The sequence below is a fragment of the Budorcas taxicolor genome, chromosome X (assembly GCF_023091745.1).
Source record: "Budorcas taxicolor isolate Tak-1 chromosome X, Takin1.1, whole genome shotgun sequence".
NCBI lineage: Eukaryota > Metazoa > Chordata > Mammalia > Artiodactyla > Bovidae > Budorcas > Budorcas taxicolor.
Genome location: NC_068935.1, coordinates 18,963,917 through 18,989,867, shown reverse-complemented (window position 1 = coordinate 18,989,867; position 25,951 = coordinate 18,963,917). Strand labels below are relative to the sequence as shown.

Below are 25,951 nucleotides of genomic sequence, written 5' to 3'. Positions count from 1 at the left end.
TGGCCCTTGAACAACATGGGTCAGAGTGGTGTGGGTTCACCTACATGTGGATATTTTCTGATGTGGGGGGACTTCCCAGGTGGCTCAGCAGTAATGCAAGAGACAAGGGTTCAATCCCTGAGTCAGGAAGATTCCCTGGAGAAGCAAATGACAACCCACCCCAGTATTCTTGCCTGGAAAATTCTGTGGCCAGAGGAGCCTGGCAGGCTACAGTGCATGGGGTCGCAAAGAGTCAGATATGACGGAGTGACTGAGCACAGATACCACACTACGACATGATCAGTGGTAGAATCCATGGGTGGGAATTGCAGATAGGTTGGGATCACATATATGGAGGGCTGACTATAAGTTATACACATTTTTTTCAGTGACACAGAGGTTGGTGCGCCAAACCTCATATTGTTCAAGGTTCAACTCTAATTATGTATGTCTCTGTTGGTTTGCTTAATGTCTGTTTCCTGCACTAAATTGTCAGCTTGATGAAGGCAAGTTAATAATCACATTCTAAGTGCCAAGCACAGCACCTAGTATATAACAGATGCTCAATGGGTCCTTGAGATGAAAAAAGAAAGAAGTGAGATGTTCTCAGAAGGATCTTTGGAGAAGAACCAGTAGGACAGCACCATGAACAGAGGCATGGAAATGGGTATTTATGTGCAAGATGTATTCTGGGGATGAGGGTAGCCTGGTGTAGCTGGAGTATGGGGTCTGTGTTAAGTAAATGCTATTGGAAATGTGTGTCATAGTCATTTATACTAATATAGTGTGTGCGTGCTGTCATGTCTGACTCTTTACGACCCCATGAACTGTAGCCCACCAGGATCCTCTGTTCATGGGAATCTCCAGGCAAGAATATGGGAGTGGGTTGCCATTTCCTTCTTCAGGGGATCTTCCCTACCCAGGGATCAAACCCACGCCTCCTGTGTCTCCTGCATTACAGGCAGATTCTTAACCACTGAGCCACCTGGGAAGCCCATATAATAGAAAGTCTGAAACTTCGGGCTAAGAAGTGAGATCTTTACTTGGTCATGTCCACCATGGGGCTACCCTAGCCTGATCCCAGCTAGTATCCAAGCAACCGAAGGGTGGGTCAGATGCAAAAATCCTCCTGTGCTGCAAGCAGTTAGAGGTGGTATGGCTCCCATATCTCCAGCCATGGCCAAGGGCCCAGCAGGATTCAGAATGAGCAACATTTGCTGTGTCCAAGTCAATCAATTGTACACATGGGAAACAGATGGGGAAACAGTGGAAACAGTGTCAGACTTTATTTTGGGGGGATCCAGAATCACTGCAGATGGTGACTGCAGCCATGAAATTAAAAGACTCTTACTCCTTGGAAGAAAAGTTATGACCAACCTAGATAGCATATTCAAAAGCAGAGACATTACTTTGCCGACTAAGGTCTGTCTAGTCAAGGCAATGGTTTTTCCTGTGGTCATGTATGGATGTGAGAATTGGACTGTGAAGAAGGCTGAGCGCCGAGGAATTGATGCTTTTGAAGTGTGGTGTTGGAGAAGACTCTTGAGAGTCCCTTGGACTGCAAGGAGATCCAACCAGTCCATTCTGAAGGAGGTCAACCCTGGGATTTCTTTGGAAGGAACGATGCTAAGGCTGAAACTCCAGTACTTTGGCCACCTCATGAGAAGAGTTGACTCATTGGAAAAGACTCTGATACTGGGAGAGATTGGGGGCAGGAGGAGAAGGGGACGACAGAGGATGAGATGCCGGATGGCATCACTGACTCGATGGATGCAAGTCTGTGTGAACTCCAGGAGATGGTGATGGACCGGGAGGCCTGGCGTGCTGCGATTCATGGGGTTGCAAAGAGTCGGACACGACTGAGCGACTGAACTGAACTGAACTGTACCAATGTCTGCTGTACCAGTGGAAAAGTGGAAGGGGTGGCATAAAAGGGCTTCTTGGCCAAGTATTGTGTTGGCCAAAAAGTTTGCTGGATTTTTCCATTAAGAACTTTTTGGCTAACCCTAACACATCAAACAGAGAAGGCAATGGCACCCAACTCCAGTACTCTTGCCTGGAAAATCCCATGGACACAGGAGGCTGGGAGGCTTCAGTCCATTTGGTTGCTAAGAGTCGGACACGACTGAGCGACTTCACTTTCACTTTTCACTTTCACTCATTGGAGAAGGAAATGGTAACCCACTCCAGTGTTCTTGCCTGGAGAATCCCAGGGACAGGGGAGCCTGGTGGGCTGCCGTCTCTGGGGTCAGACAGAGTCGGATACGACTGACGTGACATAGCAGCAGCAGCAACACATCAAAAAGTCCCCTTGGGTCATGTAACCCCTTCTGAATATTTTATAGGTGTCCAAGATCCCATCTGGACCCTTAACACTCCAGGATGACTGATATCTCTAGGAGTAATAATACTGCCTCCTACCTGAAATGGTTATTAGAAGGATGGAATACGAAAATACATATGAAGTACTTAGCATAGTGCCTCACACACAGGAAGCACTCAATAATGTTAGCTATTCCTACTGTTATTAGCAGCTTCAACAGCAGCAACAATAATATTGACCAGTTCAGGAAAGAAATAATAAGGGCTGAATTAAGCCAAAGGTCACTGAGGAATCCAATAAGGACAGCATATGCCTGAAATGGGCAGTCACTGTAGGGCCCCAGAGGTGCAGATAAATGTATAAAGAAAGGCTTCAAGGCTGGTGCCCAGCCAGTGGTGGGCAGGGTGGGTTGCTTGGTCACCAGGCTGAGGTAGGTGATGCCCTGGGAGGTAGCCGCCCTCAAGGCAGGCCCTGTCACCAAGGTTCAATTCCCAGCTCTATTGATCAGGTAGGAACTGTCACTATGGCAGCATCTGCTTGCCTTCCTTGATGTGGGAGGAGATGCAGGGCCCTCTGGCCTGTTGTCTTGGAGGAAGGCCAGAAGGAAATACATGCCTGGTGGGGCTGCCAAGGGAGGAAAGGGAGGGGCAGCTAACAAAACTTGGTGCTGCCTGGGGCCAGGTTCCTATGGGAGCTGATAAGCAAGGTCTGCCTTGTCCTCATTTTTGTCACTTTGTGAACCATTTGGGGTCCTAGGAATCAATCAGCTGCTGTCCAGAAGCAGCCCAGGTGACACAGCCCGGGTGCAGGGTTTTTGCAGGAAGCTCTCAGGAGGTCTCCAGGCAGAAAGGCTGTCTCCTCCACTCACCCTCAACAACAGGCATCAGAAACCTCTGCTGGGGTGGGAGTTAGGTTCAGAAGTGGCCCAGACATGGAGAAGCCAGGGGCCAAAGAGCCTACAGGGCCACTAAGTTGGCAACTGACAATACTTTCTTGAGCACTTCTACAGGCCCAGCAGTGTGCTGAGAACCTTGCAAGAATGAGCTTGTTTATTCCTCAAGAAAACCCTATGAGGTGACTACTGTGATTGTTCCCATTATACAGGTGAAGAAACTTAAGTTTAAGGAGGCTAAGCGACTTACCCAAAGTTGCTGGACTAGGATTCAGACACTCATCATCATAAAAGAAATAGCTGCTCTTGACTGAGCACTAACTATGGGGCAGACCCTTGCTATGTATTGTCTCTTTGATTCCTTACTATTGCTCTACAACATAGGTGTAATTATTACTCCTTCCATTGTACAGAGTTAAGGCAATTAGATGGTTAAGAAACTTTCCAAGATCGCATAGTTAGTAGGAGACAGAACAGGAATTTGAACTTAAGCAAATGATTCCAACTCTCAGCCCTTGAACCTTCTACTACTTCTCTCTCTCTTTTTTCCCCAAAACAGCTCTTTAACCAGGGAAAACCTGAAAACAACTACAATCATCTATCTTGGACCATTTGTTTTCAATGATCTGCTTGCTTTAATATCCCCACAGAAACTGGAGAATCGGGATCATTACAGATGGGAGAACTGAGGCCTAGGGAGACCACATGACTTGTCAGGCATTAGACAGGGAGCAAATGACTGAGGCCTTAAGAGACCCTTAGGCCCACTGATTCCCATTACTGAATGACAATAAAAAGGACAAACCCTGCAGAAAAGAGGTGGGAGTCTTCGTCTGGCATCTCCAACTCAAAAGAGATTTTGGAGAAATTATAGCCAATGTAAGATCTTTCCAGGAAGGAGCTAAGAAAAAGAAAAAAAAAATTGTTTTTCTGTAGCAATGTTAAATTGATCCATGCATTCCAGTCAAAGTGAAAACTTGGGCTCCTTCAAATGGGGTCTTAGGATATGGCTCCAAGACAGACTTGCTCCCACAGGAATATTCTTGAAATCTCTGGGCATGGATTTGTTGTACTCATGAATTTGAGTCACATCAACATGCATTCAATGAGTCTGTATTGGTGGATGCCAAATATTCCTTGCCTCGTGTTGCAAGTTTGATAATGAGAATCAGACGAGAAGGACTTGGGTGAGCTGGAAACCCAGGAATCCAAGCCAACAAGAATGTTGTTTAGCCTATTCTGGGCCCCTTTCCTGGCTCTCTCTCCTTTTCCAGTCCCCTTTAAGCTGAGAGCATCCAGGAAGTCATTCCCTACCTCTGCTCTTGGCACTGGCTTCCGGAAGGGAGTGGGAGGAAGAAAATACCAAGTATGTTTCACATCCCCAGGGTCTATGAAACTAGCAATAGTCACAGGGGTCTCAGGAATGTACTTCTCAATGCCAAAAGTTGCAGTTTTACTCAGGTTTCAGTTCTCAAGAATCAAAACCAGGTTCCCAGGCCCACCCCTACAATGATACTTAATAACCCTGGCACCATTATTCTGCCATTAAAACCAACTCCCCCTTCTTTCTTGGTGTTTAAAGTTACTGAGGCTCTTCCGGGCTCAGACTCTTCACACCCAAGAAAATCTGTTGCTGCATAGATTGGCCTCCAGTACAACCCAGCCTGATACACACCACAAGGTAGGAGGTAGATACTGTATGCACGTGTGCATGTTAAGTTGTATCCAACTCTTCGTTACCCCATGGACTGTAGCCCGCCAGGATCCTCTGTCCATGAGATTTCCCAGGCAAGAATACTGGAGTGGGTTGCAATTTCCTCTTCCAGGGGATCTTCCAGACCCAGGGATTGAACCCACATCTCCTGTGTCTCCTGCATTGCAGGCGGATTTGTCACTGTTTGAGCCATCATGGAAGCTTGATATACACGATGGGGAATCCTTAATAGCAGAATACTCTGTGTAATCATGCAGGCCCTAGGACCAGACACATAGATCCACTTTGCTACTCACCAGCTGACTGAACTTGTACAAGTCCCTTAGTGGCTCTGAGCCTGTTTCCTCCTCTGGGTTATGGGAATACTAAGAATGCCTATTTGATGGAGCTGTGGAAGAGATTCAGTGAGATAACGCATGCCAGGACAGTGGCATGGTACCTGGCACTCGGCTTAGTAAACGATGGCTATAGATAAAGAGGAAGACTTGCTGTCTCTGAAACTTTGCCTTGAAGAAGTATTTCTCTAGCTCCAATTTCCCCTGTTATGAAGTGAAGGGCTGAAGGCTGAGACCCGAGGAAAGAAATGGAGCAAAGGGGTGTGTACATTTTTATTTTTTGGTCCCACAGTGCAGTTGGTGGAATCTTAGGTCCCCGACCAGGGATTGAACCCAGTCTGGCAGTGAGAGTGCTGAGTCCTAACTGTTGGACTGCCTGGGAAATCCCCAAAGGCATCTTGATGCTGACCCCTTTCCCTTCGGCACTTAGAGAACAGGACAATATTGAGAGAGGGCCCACGGTTGAAGAAAATGAAATCAGCAATGTGATGAAGTGAGGGGTGATGGGTGGGGAGAAGGTGTTTAAAGAGGGGTGGGGTGGAGGCGGGCAGCGGACGTCGGGGCGGAGCCGCGCACTCGGATCTGGGTCTTCGCGGTCAACGGCTTCTTTTAGGGCCCCGCGGAAGCCGACCCGGCTCCTCGGTGTAGAGAAGATGGTGGGCCGGAACAGCGCCATCGCCGCCGCCGGCGTGTGCGGGGTCCTTTTCATCGGTTACTGCATTTACTTTGACTGCAAGAGACGGAGTGACCCCAGCTTCAAGAACAGGCTGCGAGAACGAAGAAAGAAACAAAAGCTTGCCAAGGAGAGAGCTGGGCTTTCCAAGTTACCTGACTTTAAAGATGCTGAAGCCGTTCAGAAATTCTTTCTAGAAGAAATACAGCTTGGTGAAGAATTACTAGCTCAAGGTGAATATGAGAAGGGCGTGGACCATCTGACGAATGCGATTGCTGTGTGTGGACAGCCGCAGCAGTTACTGCAAGTGTTGCAGCAAACTCTCCCACCACCAGTGTTCCAGATGCTTTTGACTAAGCTCCCGACAATTAGTCAGAGAATTGTAAGTGCTCAGAGCTTGGCTGAAGATGATGTGGAATGAGAAACAAATGTCAACATAATGATCTCAATTAAAACACATTTTTAAAATCTTAACTCAGAAGATGATCGGCTCTGGGGGGTAAGGGCAGATGAGCTTGTTATGGACTGTCCTCCACAGTGAAGTCTACCAAAGTTAATTTTTACTTTGTGTAGATCCATTTGTCTGTTTTATTTATTTTTCCCAGTGAAAAGTGTATTTTGATAGAGAGCTTTTCATTTTATAAATACACTATGAATTACTGAAATATGCATTTTGTTTATTCCTAAAATGTGTAATTAGAATGTACATATAACATCCCATTACATTAAAAATACCCAGTGCTCGGTTTTGAAAGGCCCAAAAAAAATGTAGAAGAAAACTGAAGAATATACTTGTTTTGCTCTACATCAGAAAGTTGGCTGGAAACTTGTGTTGATCAAAACTGAGCATTAAAATAAGAGATTATTTCTTGCCATTTAATCTCTTAAATATGTGTAATGTGCTGCTATGCTATAATAACAACTTCACCCCCTCCCTTGAAATGTTTTCTTTAAATCAGTGGGTTTGATGTATTCTGGATATTTATCTCCTTGTATTTTAGATACATGTAGTTGCAGATAGCACCAGGAATTAGATGCTATACATTCTTCATCTGGCTGAGTAAGCTTTACCAGTTAATGTCTGCCCACTCGCCTCATATATAGACTGAGGAAATGGGTCTGCTAATTCAGCTTCTAATTCCCTTGGTTCTATGCAGCATTTTCAAATCCCTCTTTCTGAGGGAAATACCTGTTTGGGCAGCCAGCCCTTGCATTTTTTATACTCTAAATTTTGCATGCTTGCCTGACTTAGTATTTCTGAATTGTTTTTTTTTTTTTTTAAGGTATAACGTGTTGATTTTCACTGAAATCATGGTTCTGTCACTACTTTGGTAAATTAACCTGAAACGTAACCTTCACGGTAACTGGGACGATATGCTTGTAAAAGTGTGTGTTCCCTTTTGCTTTTATCCTCAGTGTACCTCTTTAATCCCCTACCAGCCCTTGTCTTGTATGAGAATAAGGTGTAACTTTGTGGCTGAAGACTTGAATGAAGATAATGGGACCTGTTATTCTCTAAATAGTGACATACTATCTGCAGCCACAGATTAAATACCAGACCTAAGAATAAAGATCCTTGGTACTTAAAAAAAAAAAAAAAAAGAGGGGTGGGGTGGTGGGAGATGAGGGCCTAAAAAGCTCAGAGGTTGAAATCCCATGAAACAAGAGAACCCACAGCAATACCATGAGCTGAATGAAGGAAAGAGAAAGAAAAGTTTACAAAGTCAAAGAAGGGATAGAAGGAAGCTTCAAAAGGGATTCACAGGAGAGCTTGGGCAGACAGGTCTGAATTCTGGAAACTGCTTTGGCCTTTCTCAGAAATGCTTTGACAGAAGATTTTGGGCCAAAGGGCCTGAAATATGCTCATTATTGAATAAATGGTCAGTTTGTTCATTCAGACTTGCTATTATTAAAAGGAACAGTCTGCTCTCCACTCACTTCTGCAGAAACTAGCCCCAGGGAACAAGGTCGCAAACCAGCCTCCCCAAATGAGGTCTCATATCACAGGTTTCTAAACCAGAGACACAGAGACACCTGGACTTTCCCACTTTGGAAAATGGGTTTCATTCCCTCAGGCTGGAAAACTCAGTTCTTGCCTCCAGAAAGTTACCACAGGAAGGGGTTATAGCCATCTCTGAATCGTCGAAGGAGCTGGTTAACAAATAGTGTAGCTGGATCCACTCTTGGAGTTTCTGATTCAAGTGGTTGAGGTGGGGACTCCAACATATTTTTTTAATGTGCCTCCAAATGATTTTGGACTTCCCTGGTGGCTCAGACGGTAAAGCGTCTGCCTCCAATGCGGGAAACCAGGGTTCCATCCTTGGGTCAGGAAGATCTCCTGGAGAAGCAAATGGTAACCCACTCCAGTATTTTTGCCTGGAAAATCCCATGGACTGAGAAGCCTGGTAGGCTACAAGCCATGGGGTCGCAAAGAGTTGGACACAACTGAGCAACTTCACTTTCACTTTCACACGATTTTGTTACTAAGCAAGTTTTGACTGGAGACAAATATGCTTTGCTTAGATGAAAGGCACTACAATATAATCTATTCCTAACAAAGAGTGAGGAATCTGAGGCTCAGAGACATTGAAGCACTTGTTCAAGGTCACACAGCTAATTAGAACAAAACCAGAACTGGGATTCAGGTCTCTGCCTCCCAATTTCCTGTAAGCTCCACTAACTGACTGACTTTGCTCCTTAATAAGACTGTCCTTTCAAGTTTAAGTATGGGAACAATAGATATCCCCTCCTGGTTCTAATGAGTTAAACAGCAATGCTACCTTTGGGGAATAATCCTTAGAAAACAAAACATGACAATCCCCAGTTCTATGACAAGCATCAAGCAGAGTTTTAAAAAGAAAGGAAAATATAGCCCTTTCCATTATGACCACCCATAAGGAGAAATTCATCACATGATTTATGTGTAGAGACCATATTTGTGGCTATAATGTTTCAGTTACAAATTATTCAGCATTGGAGAGTTCCCTGGTGGTCCAGTGGTTAGGCCTAGGTGCTTTCACTGCTGTGGCCCTCGGTTCAGTCCCTAGTCAGGGAACTAAGATTGTGTAAGCCATGTAGCACAGCCAAAATAAATACAAATAATTCAGCATCAAAGAAGGGACACCCTAGCTTTAAGATGAGCGTGTGTGTTGTGTGTGTGTGTGTGTGTGAGAGAGAGAGTGTGTGTGTGTGTGTTCAGTCATGTCCAACTCTTTTGTGACCCCATGGACTGTAGTCGGCTAGGCTCCTGTGTCCATGGGGTTTTGCAGGCAAGAATAATGGAGTGGGTTGCCATTTCCTACTCCAGGGGATCTTCCTGACTCAGGGATCGAACCTGCATCTCTTGTGTCTCCTACATTGGCTGGCGGGTTCTTTACCAGTTGAGCCACCAGGGAAGCTCCAGTACATTCATTAACTTAGCAGCCAAAGCCATTTTTTTTTTTTCAAAGCAGCGAAGAGCAATAATTACTGACCATCAGATCCAAGCCTTTAAAAGAAAAAACCCACATATATTAGATAGGATCTAAAGTCATTTTCCAAATACCAAGATTATGAGGGAAATGGGAAACCACAAATAATACCTGACTATAGTTCAAATGCAGACTTCCCTGGTGGCTCAGAAGGTAAAAGCATCTGCCTACAATGCAGGAGACCAGGGTTCGATCCCTGGGTCAGGAAGATCCCTTGGAGGAGGGCATGGCAACCCACTCCAGTATTCTTGCCTGGAGAATCCCATGGACAGAGGAGTCTGGTGGGCTACAGTCCATGGGGTTGCAGAGTTGGACACGACTGAAGCACCTTACTTGGCACACACATATCCATCCCTAGAGGAGAAAAGTGGCCAGATTTTTAACTAGCATGTGTTGGAGGTATGTCAGGAGACTTTTCCAGCACGTCCAACTCTCAGAGCATTTCTCCTTTCCAGATGTGTCTTCTCCATCTGTAAAATGGGTACCAACTATCGCTGCTCTTTCATACCCCACAGCATGCTCAATCACCCCCAAAGGATTTAAAGGTTGCTACTGCTGCTCTTACTCTTCAGACAAAAGACAGTTCTTAAGCCACAGAAATGACTGCTCTGATACCCACCTTCTCCTAATCCTACGTGTGGCCTAAAGCGAACACCAAAATTCCTTGACCATACCTGGATGTTGGCAGCAAAGAGATGCAAGAAGATGAAGCAAGCCAGGCAGAGTGACAAGAAAAGCTACACCTGTACCTGTTAGTCACTATTCCCTTTGCAGAGGGTGACATCGCTGTTTATTTCTATTAGAATAACTCCTCATGGGAGGGCCTCAAACTTGTCCTCTTTGCAGGAAGGCAAGTCAGAGAGAAGCCGACTGTTACTCAGCCCTCAGCCTCTGGAAAATTCTGGAACCAATCTAGCTGACCTCTGAGTTCAGTGATGATGCAGCAGTAGCTTTGTTCCAAGTGTCTTACAACATACATCTCTAAAGTTCATTTGTCTTTGCTGCTGCAGCGGCCACCAGCAGAAATGACCCTAAATAGCCATTCATTTCCCAGTGAATTTAGAGGGACTTGATGTTGGAAAATGCTTTTGACACAGTTCTAGTTGGAGATGAATTAAAAAACGTGTTTGCTTAAATAATTGAAGGTGAAATGTGTATTACATGTGTTTCACGTGCAGTTAGGGATTTCTGCCCCAGCCATCGTGATGCCAAACACTAGTTCCTGCCTAGCACTTGATTTAAGATAGCAAATCTGAATTAGCAGAAGATCTCAAGAGGAGGAACAAAGTATACCTTGATATACTGCAGTTGGAGTGCAAATTGGTTTAAAAAAATCAGTTTAGAAGGCACTTTAGCAATATATATATATATATATATATATATATATATATATATAACTGAACAAACCCAATCCCAGGAATTTATCTTAAGGAAATAGTGAGCCAAATGCATATAATCGAGTCCACAGATGTTCGTGGTGGCATTGTTGAAGTGCTCATAAAGGAACAGAGTGGCAATGATTATTTTTTGAAATCGTAAACATTTCTGTGCAATGAAAGACACTAAAATCAAAGTCAAAAGAGAAATAATAGACTAGTTACTGTGTTTGCAATATAGATCACAGTTAAATTATTACTACTCAAAATATATAGAGAGATTCTGGTTATCACAATGAGCAAGAACAACCCAGTAGAAAAATAGCAAAGGATATGAAATGGCAACGCAGAAGAAGAAATGCAGATGTGCCATACACATACTTCAACCTCACTAGCACTCAAAAAAAAAAAAATACACAAAGGAAAAGGAGACTTTTTTTCAGCAATCACATTGTCAAAGATTGAAAGGATCAACCAACCTAACTGAAATGGGTGAGGAATAGCATGGAGAAATGGCCATTTTGGGGGGAGAAGGTAAGTCACCATTGACTTCCTGGAGGGCAAATGAGCAGGCTCTCTAAAAAAGAAAAGAGAGATGTGAAAACTAAACTCTTTGAACCAATAAGGTCACTACTGTGAATCTGTGTGTGTGTTCAGACGCTCAGTCAAGTCCCACTTTTTTGTGATCCAACAGACTGTATCCCGCTGGGCTCCTCTGTTAATGGAACTTTCCAGGCAAGAATACTGGAATGGGTTGCCATTTCCTCCTTTGGTGGAATCTTCCCAACCCAGGGATTGAACCTGTGTCTCCTAAGTCTCCTGCATTGGTGGGCAGATTCTTTATCACTGAGCCACCTGGAAAGTCCACTGTGAATTTACACTGCAAAAATGCTGGCCACAGGATAGAGAGACACGTGCAGAAGGAAGTAGGCTGCACCAGTATTTAATAATTTGTAAAATTTGAAATAATGTAAAAATTCACCAATAAAGCTTGGATTTAAAAAATTAGGTCACAACTGGATGACAGAATACTAGGCAACTGTTAAAAAGAATGAACTAGCTAGATGTACACTGGCAGGCAAAGACCTCCAGACACAGTGTCCAGTGAAGTGCACACTATAGAGCAGTATATGGTGTCTTGGTCACATCTTTTATGACTAATTTAGGCACATGAATACGTATATGAATATTCATAGAAACACACACATAACTATACATACCAAACTGTGAACATAGTGGGTAATCAGTGGTGGAGAGGCCAGGAATATTCTACTTCATATTCCTATTTTTACAAGCCATAAGCATGTATTATTTTGATCATAAAAATGCTTTTTTTAAACAAGAAGTGAGGCAAGCTGTACCACTCCCCTACAATGTCCAGTTCCCACTCCAAACCTCTAAAAATGTCCCCTTCAAGGACATGGTGTTCCAGGATCTAAGACAATTTCTAATTCCCAAAGACATGAGCTTTTGCTCTTTAGAAGTTGAACTAGGACCAGAAAGTCTTGAAAGATGTAGAAGAGTTGTGGCATTTTTTCAGAAGAGCTTGTTTCATGTAGTGGTGTCATTATGGACACCCTTTCTAGAACAATCTCCATCTCCCATCCTTCCAAGTCTCCCACCTTTCTTTCTCCCATGCCTCCTTTTCTCCTTCAGTTCAGTTCAGTTCAGTTCAGTTGCTCAGTGGTGTCCGACTCTTTGCGACCCCATGAATCGCAGCACACCAGGCCTCCCTGTCCATCACCATCTCCCGGAGTTCACACAGACTCACGTCCATCGAGTCCGTGATGCCATCCAGCCATCTCATCCTCGGCCGTCCCCTTCTCCTCCTGCCCCCAATCCCTCCCAGCATCAGAGTCCTTTCCAATGAGTCAACTCTTCGCATGAGGTGGCCAAAGTACTGGAGCTTCAGCTTTAGCATCATTCCTTCCAAAGAAATCCCAGGGTTGATCTCTTTCATAATGTTGGGAGAAAGGGAAATGGCTAGCTCACTTCAGTTCCTTTTTTGTTTTTCCTTCAACTCCAAGATTCAATCCCATTCTTTCATCCTAAAGAAATTTCACTCTAACCTCTACACCACCCCAGTCCATTTGGCACAAGGCTCATCCCAGTACTTCCAATTTCCTCTTAGATAAGACTGACAATTCCAGCTCTGGGAGTCTTCAGAATTTAGCGAGCATCTACAAGTGATCCTAGGCTGTGTACCAACACCAACAGCCAGCAGACCAGGAGCTACAAACCTAGATGACCCTGACATTACATGCCTGTGGTAGCGGATGTGGGCCCTTCTCTGGGGAGTGCATCAGTAGTTTTCATCAGACTTTCAAGGAGGTCCTTGGTCCATGCAATGTTAATAATGACCAAGGTAGAGGGACTGGGATGATTTAATCACCCACTGGGTATCTTGGCAGGACACCCAGACCTTATGTTTCCAGATAGCTGCATGGCTTGGTGAATCAGACAACCATACGCTCAAAAGGAATGGAGATCTGGAGATACAAGGAAGCAGGCCTTTGAGGCCTCCCAGAGAAACCTGTTCCTCTGCTAGAGCCCACACAACTCAGCCTTGGACACGACCTCCAAGTCCCACTGAATGAGCCAATCCACACTCCCCTGAAATATACAAGACTATAGCCAGGCAGGCTCCTTTGTACACGGAATTCTCCAGGCAAGAATACTGGAGTGGGTAGCCAGTCTCTTCTCCAGGGGATCTTCCCAACCCAGGTATCGAACCCAGGTTTGCTGCATTGCAAGTAGATTCTTTACTGTCTAGTCACCAAGGAGGTGCCATACAAGAACACAGCTGGGTATAAAGCTGTGTAAAGAGCATAAGGAGGCAGCAGATCTGAGTTTTAGCTTTTAGGAGGACTTCCGTTCTGACATATGGTAGCTGTGTGACCTTAGGTGGCTTACTGCCCTTCTCTGGACCTCATTTGCCTCATCCAAAGAGAACGTTTGAATCAGATGATCTTCACGAGGCACTTGCAGCTCTACCGTGCTATGACTCTCCCCTCCCGGATAGGCATTTCCACTAAGCTCTCCAGGACAGAGAATGACTTCACTCTCACTTTCCAGCATCACATCTTAAAGTCACACGGTTTCCTCTTGTGGTTAAACCTAAATCCTTCCTACTGCGATGGAAGCTTGCCGCTTGCATGTGGGAAAATGCTGGTCTGTGTACAGAGCACCATAGACTGCTAACTCTAATGCCCTCACCTCAGTCTCTACCTCAAACCCAGTCTGCAATGATTATTTAGTGGTTAATCCTCAAGAACTCTATCCTTTCAAGGTAACTTGTAAGGAAAGGAAGGAATTAACAAAGAGTCAAGGGAATCAGGAAGGGTCAATGGTCATGAGAGTGGTTTGTTTGTTTTTTTTTGCTTTAAATTTCCTTAAAGATGGCCATGACTTCCTACTGGCAAAAGGGACCCTGGAAACTGGTCAAGAAACCTCTCCTGCAAATAGGACTCTGGTCCAGATGGGACACTGGGGCCACTGGAGAGGAGCCCGTAGCAGTCAGCTTCCAAGATGGTCCTTTAGAACTGCTTCTGCAGGAGGATGAGTCTGAAGGATAAAAGCAATTTTCCAACCACATTTAATTCCCACTTCCAGGGCTCTCTGGTCAGCAGGGTGTGTTCAGACTGATGGGATTTCCTTGAGGCTGCACTGATGATACCTCTGGACCAGGAAATTAAAGGCCATGCTGAAAGTGTCAGGATGTGAAAGGAAGTAACCCCAGAGAACTGAGTCACCCAAGGTTGGATGAGGATATAGGTTTTCTGCAGTCAAAGCAGAGCAGAGAACTGAGACAGACTGCCCAATAAGGCAGCCGAAAAACAGGACTAGGGCCCGAACTATCGAGATAATTGCCTTAATTCTTCACTTCCCTTTCATAATAACCTTGAGTTTATATAGAGCCTTTCTTCTAAGGAGCTCAAAATACTTGCAGAGATATTACCTTAGTTGTCATCACACCATCACAGTCAGTGAGAGCAATGATCATTATCAACTTCATTTTACACATGGGGGAAGGAAAGCCTAGAGGGCTGAAGCAAGTCATCCAAGTTTACTCAGCAAGACAATGACAGCCTCCAAACTCAGTGCAAAAATGCTCTTGCCTGGCATTGCCCAAAGAATGTTCTTCCCCACACCAGCTCAGCCAAATGCTTGCTGGAACACCAGGTTCTGTGGGCAAAGATATATACACTGGCCTAGTGACGGCTTTTAGAAGCCCTGCAATAAACAAAACTGTTTCTGTTTAAGCAAGACTTTCTCAAATCTAACCACAGAACTCAGTGGGTGGGTGTGTGTGTGGGGGGGTGTGAGTGTGTGTGTGTGTGTGTAACACCTACTGCCATCCTATGGAACTAGTCTTTTTGGAACCTGCATTAGGAAGCACTGTCCTAGCCATTAGACTAATCTGAGTATCACCATAGTAACAGATCAATTCTGTTCTAGCCCAAGCTGTAGAGGATGTTTCTTAGAGATAACGCCCCATACCTTATGATACTGACAGCCAGTGACCAAAGGACCTTGATGCACCCAAAGGACTTCAGGGCATCATTTCCTCTGCAGCAGGGCACTGGCCAGATGAGAGGAAGCCGATCCAAGCTTGCCTACTTCTAGTGGCACACCTTTCAAATAGAAGCCAGAGCTATTTGGGGTCTTCACTGAAGGGAGTAAATGCCTGGGATGCTGGTCCAAACATTCAGGGTCCACACTCTTAACTAGCAGAAGTTTGTGCTCACTAGGCACTTACAGTAGAAATCATCCATCTCTTAGGTTCATTCCTAGTGCCATTCATCAGTCCATTCAATCAGTGCCCACACAACAAAACAGAAGACTCAGAATCTGCCCCTGCTGTGGCTTCATTGCATGAGTATCAGAGTGGTCATCATATATCCATTTCAGAGCTAACATACAGCACAGAAATACTGTGCTATTATTAATTACCAGTGACACTACTAAGAGTACCTAAAATGTAAAACTCCCTGAAGACTCTGTCCTGATTAATTTGTATTTTATATACAATTCGGGGCTTCCCAGGTGGCGCTAGTGGTAAAGAATCCACTTGCCAATACAGCAGACATAAGAGACGCGGGTTTGACGCAGGTCAGAAAGATCCCCTGGAGGAGGGCATGGCAACTCACTCTAATATTGTTGGCTGGAGAATCCCATGGACAGAGGAGCCTGGTGGGCTATGGTCCATAGGATCTCAAAGAATCAGACACAACTGAGGTGACTCAGCATGCACGCATATACAATTCAAACGATAGAAGATCACAAAGGATTTCATATTTATTCCTGCCATTTTCACGTTTTCTTTTAGTGTTTATTAAACATCCACACCATGAGGGAAAAGACTTCCACTGAAATTGGTAAATTTGTATGCAAAAAGTAAATGTAATGCAAATATACCTTTCTGTATCCATCCATTGGTTATGGGAACATTTCTGTATAAATCGATTTTTGGTGAAAATATTCACTGTAAAGGTCACAGGGGCACTGTTATTTAAGATGATCTGATTATGAATCCTTTTGTAAAACAACAAATTCTGCAATGTGAATACTGTCCCCATCTAGTTGGTTTGCCTTGTTAATCCATAATTACACATATCAGATTTGCTTAAAGCAAAACACACTAATATTAATAAATGAGCTAGACATTTCTTAAGACGGGGATGTATTCTGATCTGTATCAGTCTGCAATGCTGGCTCCTTTTGAATTCACTATTAATCACCATCCCAGTCCAAGGAGATTCATCCTAACTTTGTTGAGAATGTAACAGTGACCCGTCCAAGGATTCCTCTATCTTTATATATGCTGTCACTTCAATTTAACCACCTGGTGAATTAATTCTTCAAGACTCATTCAAATGTCACTTCCCCCATGAAACCTTTCTTGATCTTCTCCCACTCCTCCAGGCAGGCTTCCCTCTTCCATGGTCTTACAGTACCCTGCCCAGGCCTTGTCAAACTCTACTGTAATTATCTGTTTACACTTTCTTTCTCGCCTACCAGACTGTGCACTCCCTGAGAGCTGAGGTGATGTTTCATTCATTTATTCATTTCTATACTTCCAATACCTAACACCTCTGGCGCACAGCAGGTGTTTAATAAATGTCGGTTGTTTGACTAAATGATCACTGTTCTTAATTGTACATTTTTCAACCCTGAAAAACAACACTTTATTAAAATCATAAATTAAAATGTCAAGAGAAGGCTTACTAGTTTTGTTCATTTTTACTGATCTCTCTTTGGTTAAAAAAAAAAAAAAACTGCAATGCCAATTCACACCTTAAGGATCAACCAACAAAAAACCCTCTAAACCAAATTCACAACTAATACATAATGCTTTTAGCATGTCCGTTTTCTCCAAACATAATACAGCTACCTCCTAACCCACTGCTAACATCATTGCAGTAAAGACATGAGGATTCACTAATTAAAGGGGTGGGGTGAGGAAGAGGGGTGGGGGGAGTTACTGCAGGGATCACTGTAAGAGCTTTGTATCCTCATTGGCTGAGAAGAGAAGCCTGCTAAGAAAGTTGGGCATCTTTGGGGGAACAATAATGATGTCCAGTGGGACTTGGCCAACCTAGCTAGAGATTCCACATCCAGAATGTCCTAAGCAACAGCCTCAGCTGGGAGATTTCCATGACTTTGAAACCATCATTACCCTTCTGATGTGGGCAGAACAGGTTGGACCTGCTCTGCCTGTGTGTTGCTGCAATCTGGCTTGGCATGGGATGATACCCAAGGACATGTAATACCAAGAGTAGACTAGCCCCAAGGTGCAGACACACACACACACACACACACACACACACACACACACACACACACACCCCACTCCAATTCACACTCAAAAACCCCACGCAAAACCTGCACCCTCTCCCTCCCAAATTTGCATTCCTGTGTGCCAGTCACACACAGGGAGTGCCCCTCACATTCCCTCACTTCCCCAGACTGCCCCATCCACACCCCACTCTACCGGCACACTGTAGCCTAGCCTGGAACTGGAAGCTGGTGGGGATTGGTTTTGTTGTAGGCAACAAAGCCTCATGCACCCAGGCGTCCCGCTGGATAGACTCCATACATCTCTCCCCGCCCCCACCCACGAGAACCCCCAACAAGAGAAAGCTCAGCTCTGGGAAGTGGATGTGGGGATTGGGGGCCCAAAGAAAGAGAGCTTTAGAGCGAGTCCAGGCAGCTACCAAGCTCTCTCTCCATGAAGCGACAGGGACGGCGAACTGGCAAAGGGACCTGACTGCCCTCCCACCGCATCGCATCCCATCTATTCATAGAAAAAGGCCAAAACCTGAGAAATAATCTACCCTCCCGTCTGCCCCGTGCCCCTCACCCGCCCCAACGGCTCTTGGAGCCCCTGGCGCTCCAACAGCCTGCAACAAAGCGCCCCCGACACAGACCTGTTCCAGCCTCTTCGTGGCCCGAGCGGAGGGGAGCCGTTGCCGAGGGTTCTGCCTTTGGCGCCGGGCAGCAGGCGCCGGGGATGGGAGGAGGAGCAAGTACTGGGAGAGGAATGAGGACAAGAGGGGATGGGAGTCACAGCAGCCGCGGCGGTGGCCCTAGAAGGAGGAAGAGGAGGAGGTGGACGACGAGGAGGAGAAGGAGGCGGCGGCTTCTGTGGCAGCTGCGGAGGATGCTCCAGCGAGGGGCAGGGCTGGGCGCGCGGGGCGTGGGCTCACGTGTGCCCCATGGCCTGGGGATGCGCGCGCGCCTGGGTGTGTAAGAGCCTCTGGGTGTATTTTGACTGTATTTTGAATTTATTCCAATTCCGACCTAGTCTGGAATTTATGGTTCCTGCAGCCAGGCGGAACTGAAGCTCTTTCAGTCTCCTAAACCTGATTATGCTGGTCTGGAGATCGGGCTTGGAGGTGAAATGAGCGAGTTGGGAGAGAAGGGGCTCAGCACTAGGGTGCCAGGCCTGCCATTAATGAACAGGTCGTTACCTTCAGTCTTCTTTCTGGGCACTGATAAATTGCATCCTTTAACACGTATCTTTGGAAAACCTATAGCTAAGGAGAATAGACAGTCACCATCACATGGTGTTGAGTGAGCTGCTCGCTATGTCAGCGCTGTCTGGACTACCCAGAAGGCAATTTCTGTTCTATCTTGGGATTAACTTTCGGGAGTTGAGGCACCATAACTTCATACAGGATCTGAGTTCCGCCTTTTCTCCTCTCACTCCATTGCCAAATCTCTGTGCTTGTACCAAGGTGTGAGGGTAGGTGGGTAGTAAGTCGCTTCAGCCCTGTCTAACCCTTTGTGACCTTATGGACTGTAGCCCACCAGACTCCTCTGCCCATGGGATTCTCCAGGGAAGAGTACTAGAGTAGGTTGCCATGCCCTCCTCCAAGGGATCTTCCCAACCCAGGGCTCGAACCCACATCTCTTACGTCTCCTGCATTAGGCAGGTGGGGTCCTTACTGCCAGTGCCACCTGGGAAGCCCTGTAACCAAGGTGGCATGCAGTCAATTCTCTACTTTTTAGTCTGCTCATCCAGCCAGTATTATCCAGATGCCTGGTTTCACTGGTGTCAACAGTCGCTTAGTCCTCATGCCACTCTCCCTCTAGAAGTGGGGCACTCAGCTTAGATGAGAACCAAGACCTGTTTCCTGGAAGTCAGCGGGTTGAAGAAGATCAGACATCCAGCTGGAGACTATTTGGATCTGCACTCCTCAAGCTAAGATAAAGTGAAACCAATTGAAAGATGCATAATTTTTCTCCATGACTGAATCCTTGATGAACCCCTTTCTTCGAGCCCTGCTGAAGGTCTCCTTCCCACTCATGACCTTTTGAGCATTCCAATTCATCTTGCCTAGTGCCTTCTGCTTGTAGATTAACAAAGCACTTCCTGAAAGTGGTATCCCTACCATGTCACCTCTGTGAATTAAGCAAGGAAAATATAATTGTTTGTATTTTACAGATGAGAAAACAGATTTAACAAAATTTAGTGTATTTGCCTAACATTATGGGGAACCCTGTACCAAGGTCACAGGATAAAAATCTTTGGAACTGACCAAGCCCCATAGCAACTGTTGTCATGAGCCTCCGGATCTAAACTGGCCAGTTCCCCTGACCCCATTTTAGGTAAAATACCCACCCTATAGCATCCTAACCAATCACCTAATATCAGCATTCCAGTAGGAATTTTCTCTATCTTAAGGCTATAAAAATTGAATGCTAGCCTGCTTAAAGGGTTTGGCTCTACCTTGAGCCAGCCCCATGTTCTACAGCATCTCCCCCTGTCATAAACTTTACTCTCCTCTCATTCTCCCACATCTCTGGAAATTCTTTCCCAACCCAGGCATGGACCACAACACATTACAGGCTAATAAGGGCTTCTCAAGGGTCGCTAGTAGTAAAGAACCTGCCTGCCAATGCAAGAGACTAAGAGATGTGGGTTCAATCCCTAGGTTGGGAAGATTTCCTGGAGGAGGGCATGTCAACCCACTCCAGTATTCTTGCCTGGAGAATCCCATGGACAGAGGAGTCTGGTGGGCTATGGTCCACAGAGTGGCAAAGAGTCAGACATGACTGAAGTGACTTAGCACATACACACAGGCTAGTAAGTGGCAGATCCAAAATTGGGACTCAAGTCTTCAGATTTTTAGGGCAAAGCTCATTTTTTCCCCTTTGTCTTTTTTTTTTTTCCCCTGCACCGTGGGCCTTGTGGGATCTTAGTTCCCCAGTGACCAAGGATCAAACCCAGGCCCTAGCAGTGAAAGTGCTGAGTCCTAATCACTGAACCACCAGGCAATTCCCAAAGCTCCTATTTTAAATGACACCTTGCAAAGAAATTTCAAATTCATCTATTGATCTCCATGTTGGAAGGTAATAGTTTAGTGCATTGACTAAATAGAAATTAAATAAAATGAGATGTTGAAAAAGTATTTCAGTTAGGTGGATGCATTCAGGTGCAACTCACAAGTTAGGAAGCAGAAAAGAGGTGATAACTTTTAGGTCTCAGTCCCCAACCAGCATACAAAAATGATTCTTTTGATTCTGCTACCAACATCTCCTGTAAGAATAATTTGGTACAGAAAGGACAGTATAAAGAAGATCTATTTTAATTTCCTGGGGGTGATAACCTTTTGAATATTTCGCCCATGAGCTAGGTCTTTGTCTTCTAAGTCATGAGAAGAAACCATCATTTGTCATCAGGGGAGGAACCCTGTCTCCCACACAGCAGCCCAGGCAGTCCCAAGAGTATGCAGATGGCTATCAGGCAGAAGAGGCTGGCAGTGCTGGAGGCAAAAGCTGTGCTCTGGGGTCATACAGCTCTAGCTGAAAAATCTTGGAGAATGACTCAGTATGGATGTGTGCGTGCTGAGTCACTTCAGTCATGTCCGACTCTTTGCGAGCCCATGGACTGTAGCCCACCAGGCTCCTCTGTCCATGGGATTCTCCAGGCAAGAATACTGGAGTGGGTTGACATCCACTTGTAAAATAGGTGGAGAGATGTGAAAACCAAATGGAGTGATACTGTAACTGAGCAGGATGCTCTGGGGCCTTCTCAGGACAGGGCCTCTCCCCCATATCCTCTGTTGTAGTGCGTCTCTCTAAAGTATCCAGATAATAGTATCTCATTCATATGTCCTGAGTTTTTCAGATGCTAAAACCACCACCTAATGGAAGAAATTAACTACTTGATGATCAGGAGGATGTACCGCCCCCCCACCCCACCGACCTACTGGCACCTAAGGATGTTAACTGCCCTGTAGCCTCAACATCAACCAGAAAGTTGTGCCAGAGATCATCACATTCTTTGAGACCCTCATCCCCCATCTTGCTTTAAAAAATGTTTTGCTTGGGGACTTCCCTGGTTAGAACTTCCAGTGGTTGAAATTCAGCATTTTCACTGCTCAGGCCTGGGTTCAATCCCTGATTGGGGAACTAAGATCCTGCATGCCGTGTGGCATGGCCAAGAAAAGAATGCTCCCCGGTGGTGCAGTGGTAAAGAATCTGCCTGCCAATGCAGGAGACACAGGAGACTTGGGTTTGATCCCTGGGTCTGGAAGATCCCCAGGAGGAGGGCATGGCAATCCACTCCAGTGTTCTTGCCTGGGAAATCCTGTGGACAGAAGAGCCTGGTGGGCTACTATCCATAAGGTCACAAAGAGTCGGACATGACTGAAGCAACTTAGCATGCATGCACAAAATCCTTTGGGAATTCAAGGTTTTGGGGGGCATGAACCCCTCCCCCTGGTTCTTCTTGCTTCCCTGTGCAATAAACCTCTGTGTGCTCCAAACTCTGACCTTTCCATATATATATTTGTTTGGTCTCTCAGTGCCTTGGGCACACAAACTTGCTTGAGACATAGCAAGACTCAATAAATGATAGGTATTATTGTTAGAGAGAGAAAAGCAACAACTACATTAATGAGTCTTTCTCCATTAAAAGCAGAAACTCTTTATCACTAGTGGTACCTCAATACTGAGAGCATGCAGAAGAGATTGCTTTTCTCCAGGATAGGAGAGATCGAGTGCTGATGACAGGCGATAGGCAAGATAAACAAAGAGAGATGAGGGATTTCCAGCAACTACTGAGGACCAGCATGGAAGAGAACAGGATTAGAAGACAATGATGAAAAAGAGGGTGTCTAAGTTTGGGCCTGTAGGCCAGTTCACAGTTTTGTAACAATGTACATGGTTTACTCAAAGGGGTGTTTTGGCTTTTCTGAACAAGTTCCTTTTATCAAAAGACTTGATAAAGAGCTCCATTCAGAATCTGTCAGAAACACCTGAATCTGACATTTAGCTAGGGACTCCCTGTTCTGATTTGGTACCAAACAGAGATTATTCTTGTTCGAGCCTTGCCAAGCACAGAGAGGTTGAGTCATAACAATGCTCAGAGCCAAGCTGCAGAAAAATTGTAAAGGAGGTGAAATTTGTCTCTGACACCCTTCAAAGTCTCTCTGTGTTACATACACCCTTATCTTCCCACTTAAAATCTCTGGACATCGAAATCCCTGACTTTCCCAACCAGGAAAAATGACCTAGATTTAGAATGAAGTGCCTTTATATGCTTCTCAAAAGGAAGATTAGCAGGAGGAAACAATGCTAAGCCCAATGAAATGGATCGCTAATGGAAGAAGGTCAGGCTTTCAGGGTGGTGAAGATACCCCGGGTGCCCTCACACCTTTTAGGTATGAGACGTTCCATGAATAAGACAAGACCTTGGAAATGTAAATTCACATCATAATAGAAACCCAAAACAGGAAGAGACATTAGTTATTATTTCCAGCTCAACTCCTTTGTTTCACAAGTATTGATTAAACCAAGGCTCAGAAAGGTTAAGTGACTCTTCCATGACCACAGAGCTCCCAAGAAGGAGAGTCAGGACTTGAATTCCAGGCACAGATCTATTTCCACTACAATGTCTTACTCTATCTACCAGGAAGAAAACCAGGAACAATTGCTTAGGATTGATATTTGAGACTGCTCTGGGTACAAAAGGATGACGTGAAAATAAGAACAGAGGACCAAAATGAAGGTGCAGTCTTGCTTCTTGGTTCCTTTAGCTTGCTCCTGACAGGTAATTTTTCTGAGTTGCTATTTCAAACAAGACTGACATGTAGAATCGTCTATGTGATGCCAGGCACCTGACTCTGGAAATGATATTAGAGGTATAAGACTATACTGAGGGTGGACAGAATCCTGGTCATTCCCTGAATCTTTTATTTATTATTGTGATAAGAATGTTTAATATGAGACCTCCCCATTTAAAAACATTGTTTAAGTATACAATGTGTGTGTGCTAAGCCGCTTCAGTCATCTCTGACTGCTTGTGACCCCATGGACTGTACTCCACCAGGCTCCTCTGTCCATGGGATACTCCAGCCAAGACTACTGGAGTGGGTTGCCTGCCATTTTCTCCTCAAGGGGATTTTCCTAACCTAGGGATCGAACTCAAGTCTCTTATGTCACCTTCATTGGCAGGCAGGCTCCTTAACACTAGCACCACCTGAAAGTGAAGTCACTCAATCGTGTCCAACTCTTTGCGACCCCATGGACTGTAGCCTATCAGACTCCTCCGTCCATGGGATTCTCCAGGCAAGAGTGCTGGAGTGGAATGCCATTTCCTTCTCCAGGGGATCTTCCCGACCCAGGAATCGAACTCGGGTCTCCTGCATTGCAGGCAGATGCTTTACCATCTGAGCCACCAGGGAAGCACCACCTGGGAAGCCCCAAAATTGTTAACTATAGGTACAATGTAAAAAAGATCACTGGGATTTAGTCATCTTGCATCACTGAAATTTTATACCCATTGAATAGCCCCTAACTATTCCCCCTCCTCCCAATACCTGGCAACCACCATTCTATTCTCTGGATATTGGTGCCCATTGGGGTGCTGATAGGCATTGCATTGACTCTGTAGGCCACTTTCGGTGATATGGACAGTTTGACAATATTAAACCTTTAATCTATGAATACAAGATATCTTCCCATTTACTTTTGTCTTTTCACATTTCTCTCACCAGTGTTTTGTGGTTGTCAATGTACCAATTTTTGATCTCTTTGGTTAAGTTTATTCCAAAGCAATTTATTATTTTTGATGTTACTGTAAATGATATTGCTTCCTTAAATGCTGTTTTGAATAGTTTTTTCTTGGTGTATAGAAATAAACCACAGAAATCAACACACAGAAATCCCTTGGATTCCTATACACTAATAATGAGAAAGTAGAAAAAGGAAATAAAGGAAACAATTTCATTCACCATTGCAATGAAAAGAATAAAATACTTAGGAATATATCTACCTAAAGAAACTAAAGACCTATATATAGAAAACTATAAAACACTGGTGAAAGAAATCAAAGAGGACACTAACAGATGGAGAACTATACCATGTTCATGGATCGGAACAATCAATATAGTGAAAATGAGTATACTACCCAAAGCAATCTATAGATTCAATGCAATCCCTATCAAGCTACCAATAGTATTTTTCACAGAGCTAGAACAAATAATTTCACAATTTGTATGGAAATACAAAATACCTGGAATAGCCAAAGCAATCTTGGGAAAGAAGAATGGAACTAGAGGAATCAACCTGCCTGACTTCAGGCTCTACTACAAAGCCATAGTCATCAAGACAGTATGGTACTGGCACAAAAACAGAAATATAGATCAATGGAACAAAATAGAAAGCCCAGAGATAAATCCACACACCTATGGACACCTTATCTTCGACAAAGGAGGCAAGAATATACAATGGAGAAAAGACAATCTCTTTAACAAGTGGTGCTGGGAAAACTGGTCAGCCACTTGTAAAAGAATGAAACTAGGACACTTCTAACACCATACACAAAAGTAAACTCAAAATGGATTAAAAGTCTAAATGTAAGACCAGAAACTATACAACTCCTAGAGGAGAACATAGGCAAAACACTCTCCGACATAAATCACAGCAGGATCCTCTATGATCCACCTCGCAGAATATTGGAAATAAAAGCAAAAATAAACAAATGGGACCTAATTAAAATTAAAAGCTTCTGCACAACAAAGGAAACTATAAGCAAGGTGAAAAGACAGCCTTCAGAATGGGACAAAATAATAGCAAATGAAGCAACTGACAAACAACTAATCTCAAAAATATACAAGCAACTTATGTAGCTCAAGTCTAGAAAGATAAATGACACAATCAAAAAATGGGCCAAAGAACTAAATAGACATTTCTCCAAAGAAGACATACAGATGGCTAACAAACACATGAAAAGATGCTCAACATCACTCATTATGAGAGAAATGCAAATCAAAACCACAATGAGGTACCATCTCACACCAGTCAGAATGGCAACGATCCAAAAGTCTGCAAGCAATAAATGCTGAAGAAGGTGTGGAGAAAAGGGAACCCTCTTACACTGTTGGTGGGAATGCAATATAGTACAGCCACTATGGAGAACAGTGTGGAGATTCCTTAAAAAATTGCAAATAGAACTGCCTTATGACCCAGCAATCCCACTCCTGGGCATACACACTGAGGAAAACAGAACTGAAAGAGACACGTGGACCCCAATGTTCATTGCAGCACTGTTTATAATAGCCAGGACGTGGAAACAACCTAGATGTCCATCAGCAGATGAATGGATAAGAAAGCAGTGGTACATATACACAATGGAGTATTACTCAGCCATTAAAAAGAATACATTTGAATCAGTTC

The 25,951-nt window shown here is 44.6% G+C and overlaps 2 protein-coding genes across 3 annotated transcripts in view; both read left to right on the top strand.

Moving 5' to 3' along the window:
* CHRDL1 (chordin like 1) overlaps window positions 1–25,951 on the top strand; it is a 448,603-nt gene that overhangs the window by 103,261 nt on the left and 319,391 nt on the right. The window lies entirely within an intron of this gene.
* LOC128069768 (mitochondrial import receptor subunit TOM20 homolog) lies at window positions 5,897–6,670 on the top strand. Its single transcript, XM_052662916.1, has one exon. It carries the CDS (start codon window positions 5,897–5,899, stop codon window positions 6,335–6,337), a length of 441 nt encoding a protein of 146 aa, XP_052518876.1. The 3' UTR covers window positions 6,338–6,670.

Coding starts and splice junctions, on each gene's coding strand:
- LOC128069768 (XM_052662916.1), top strand. CDS start 5,897: ATGGTGGGCCGGAACAGCGCCATCGCCGCCGCCGGCGTGTGCGGGGTC.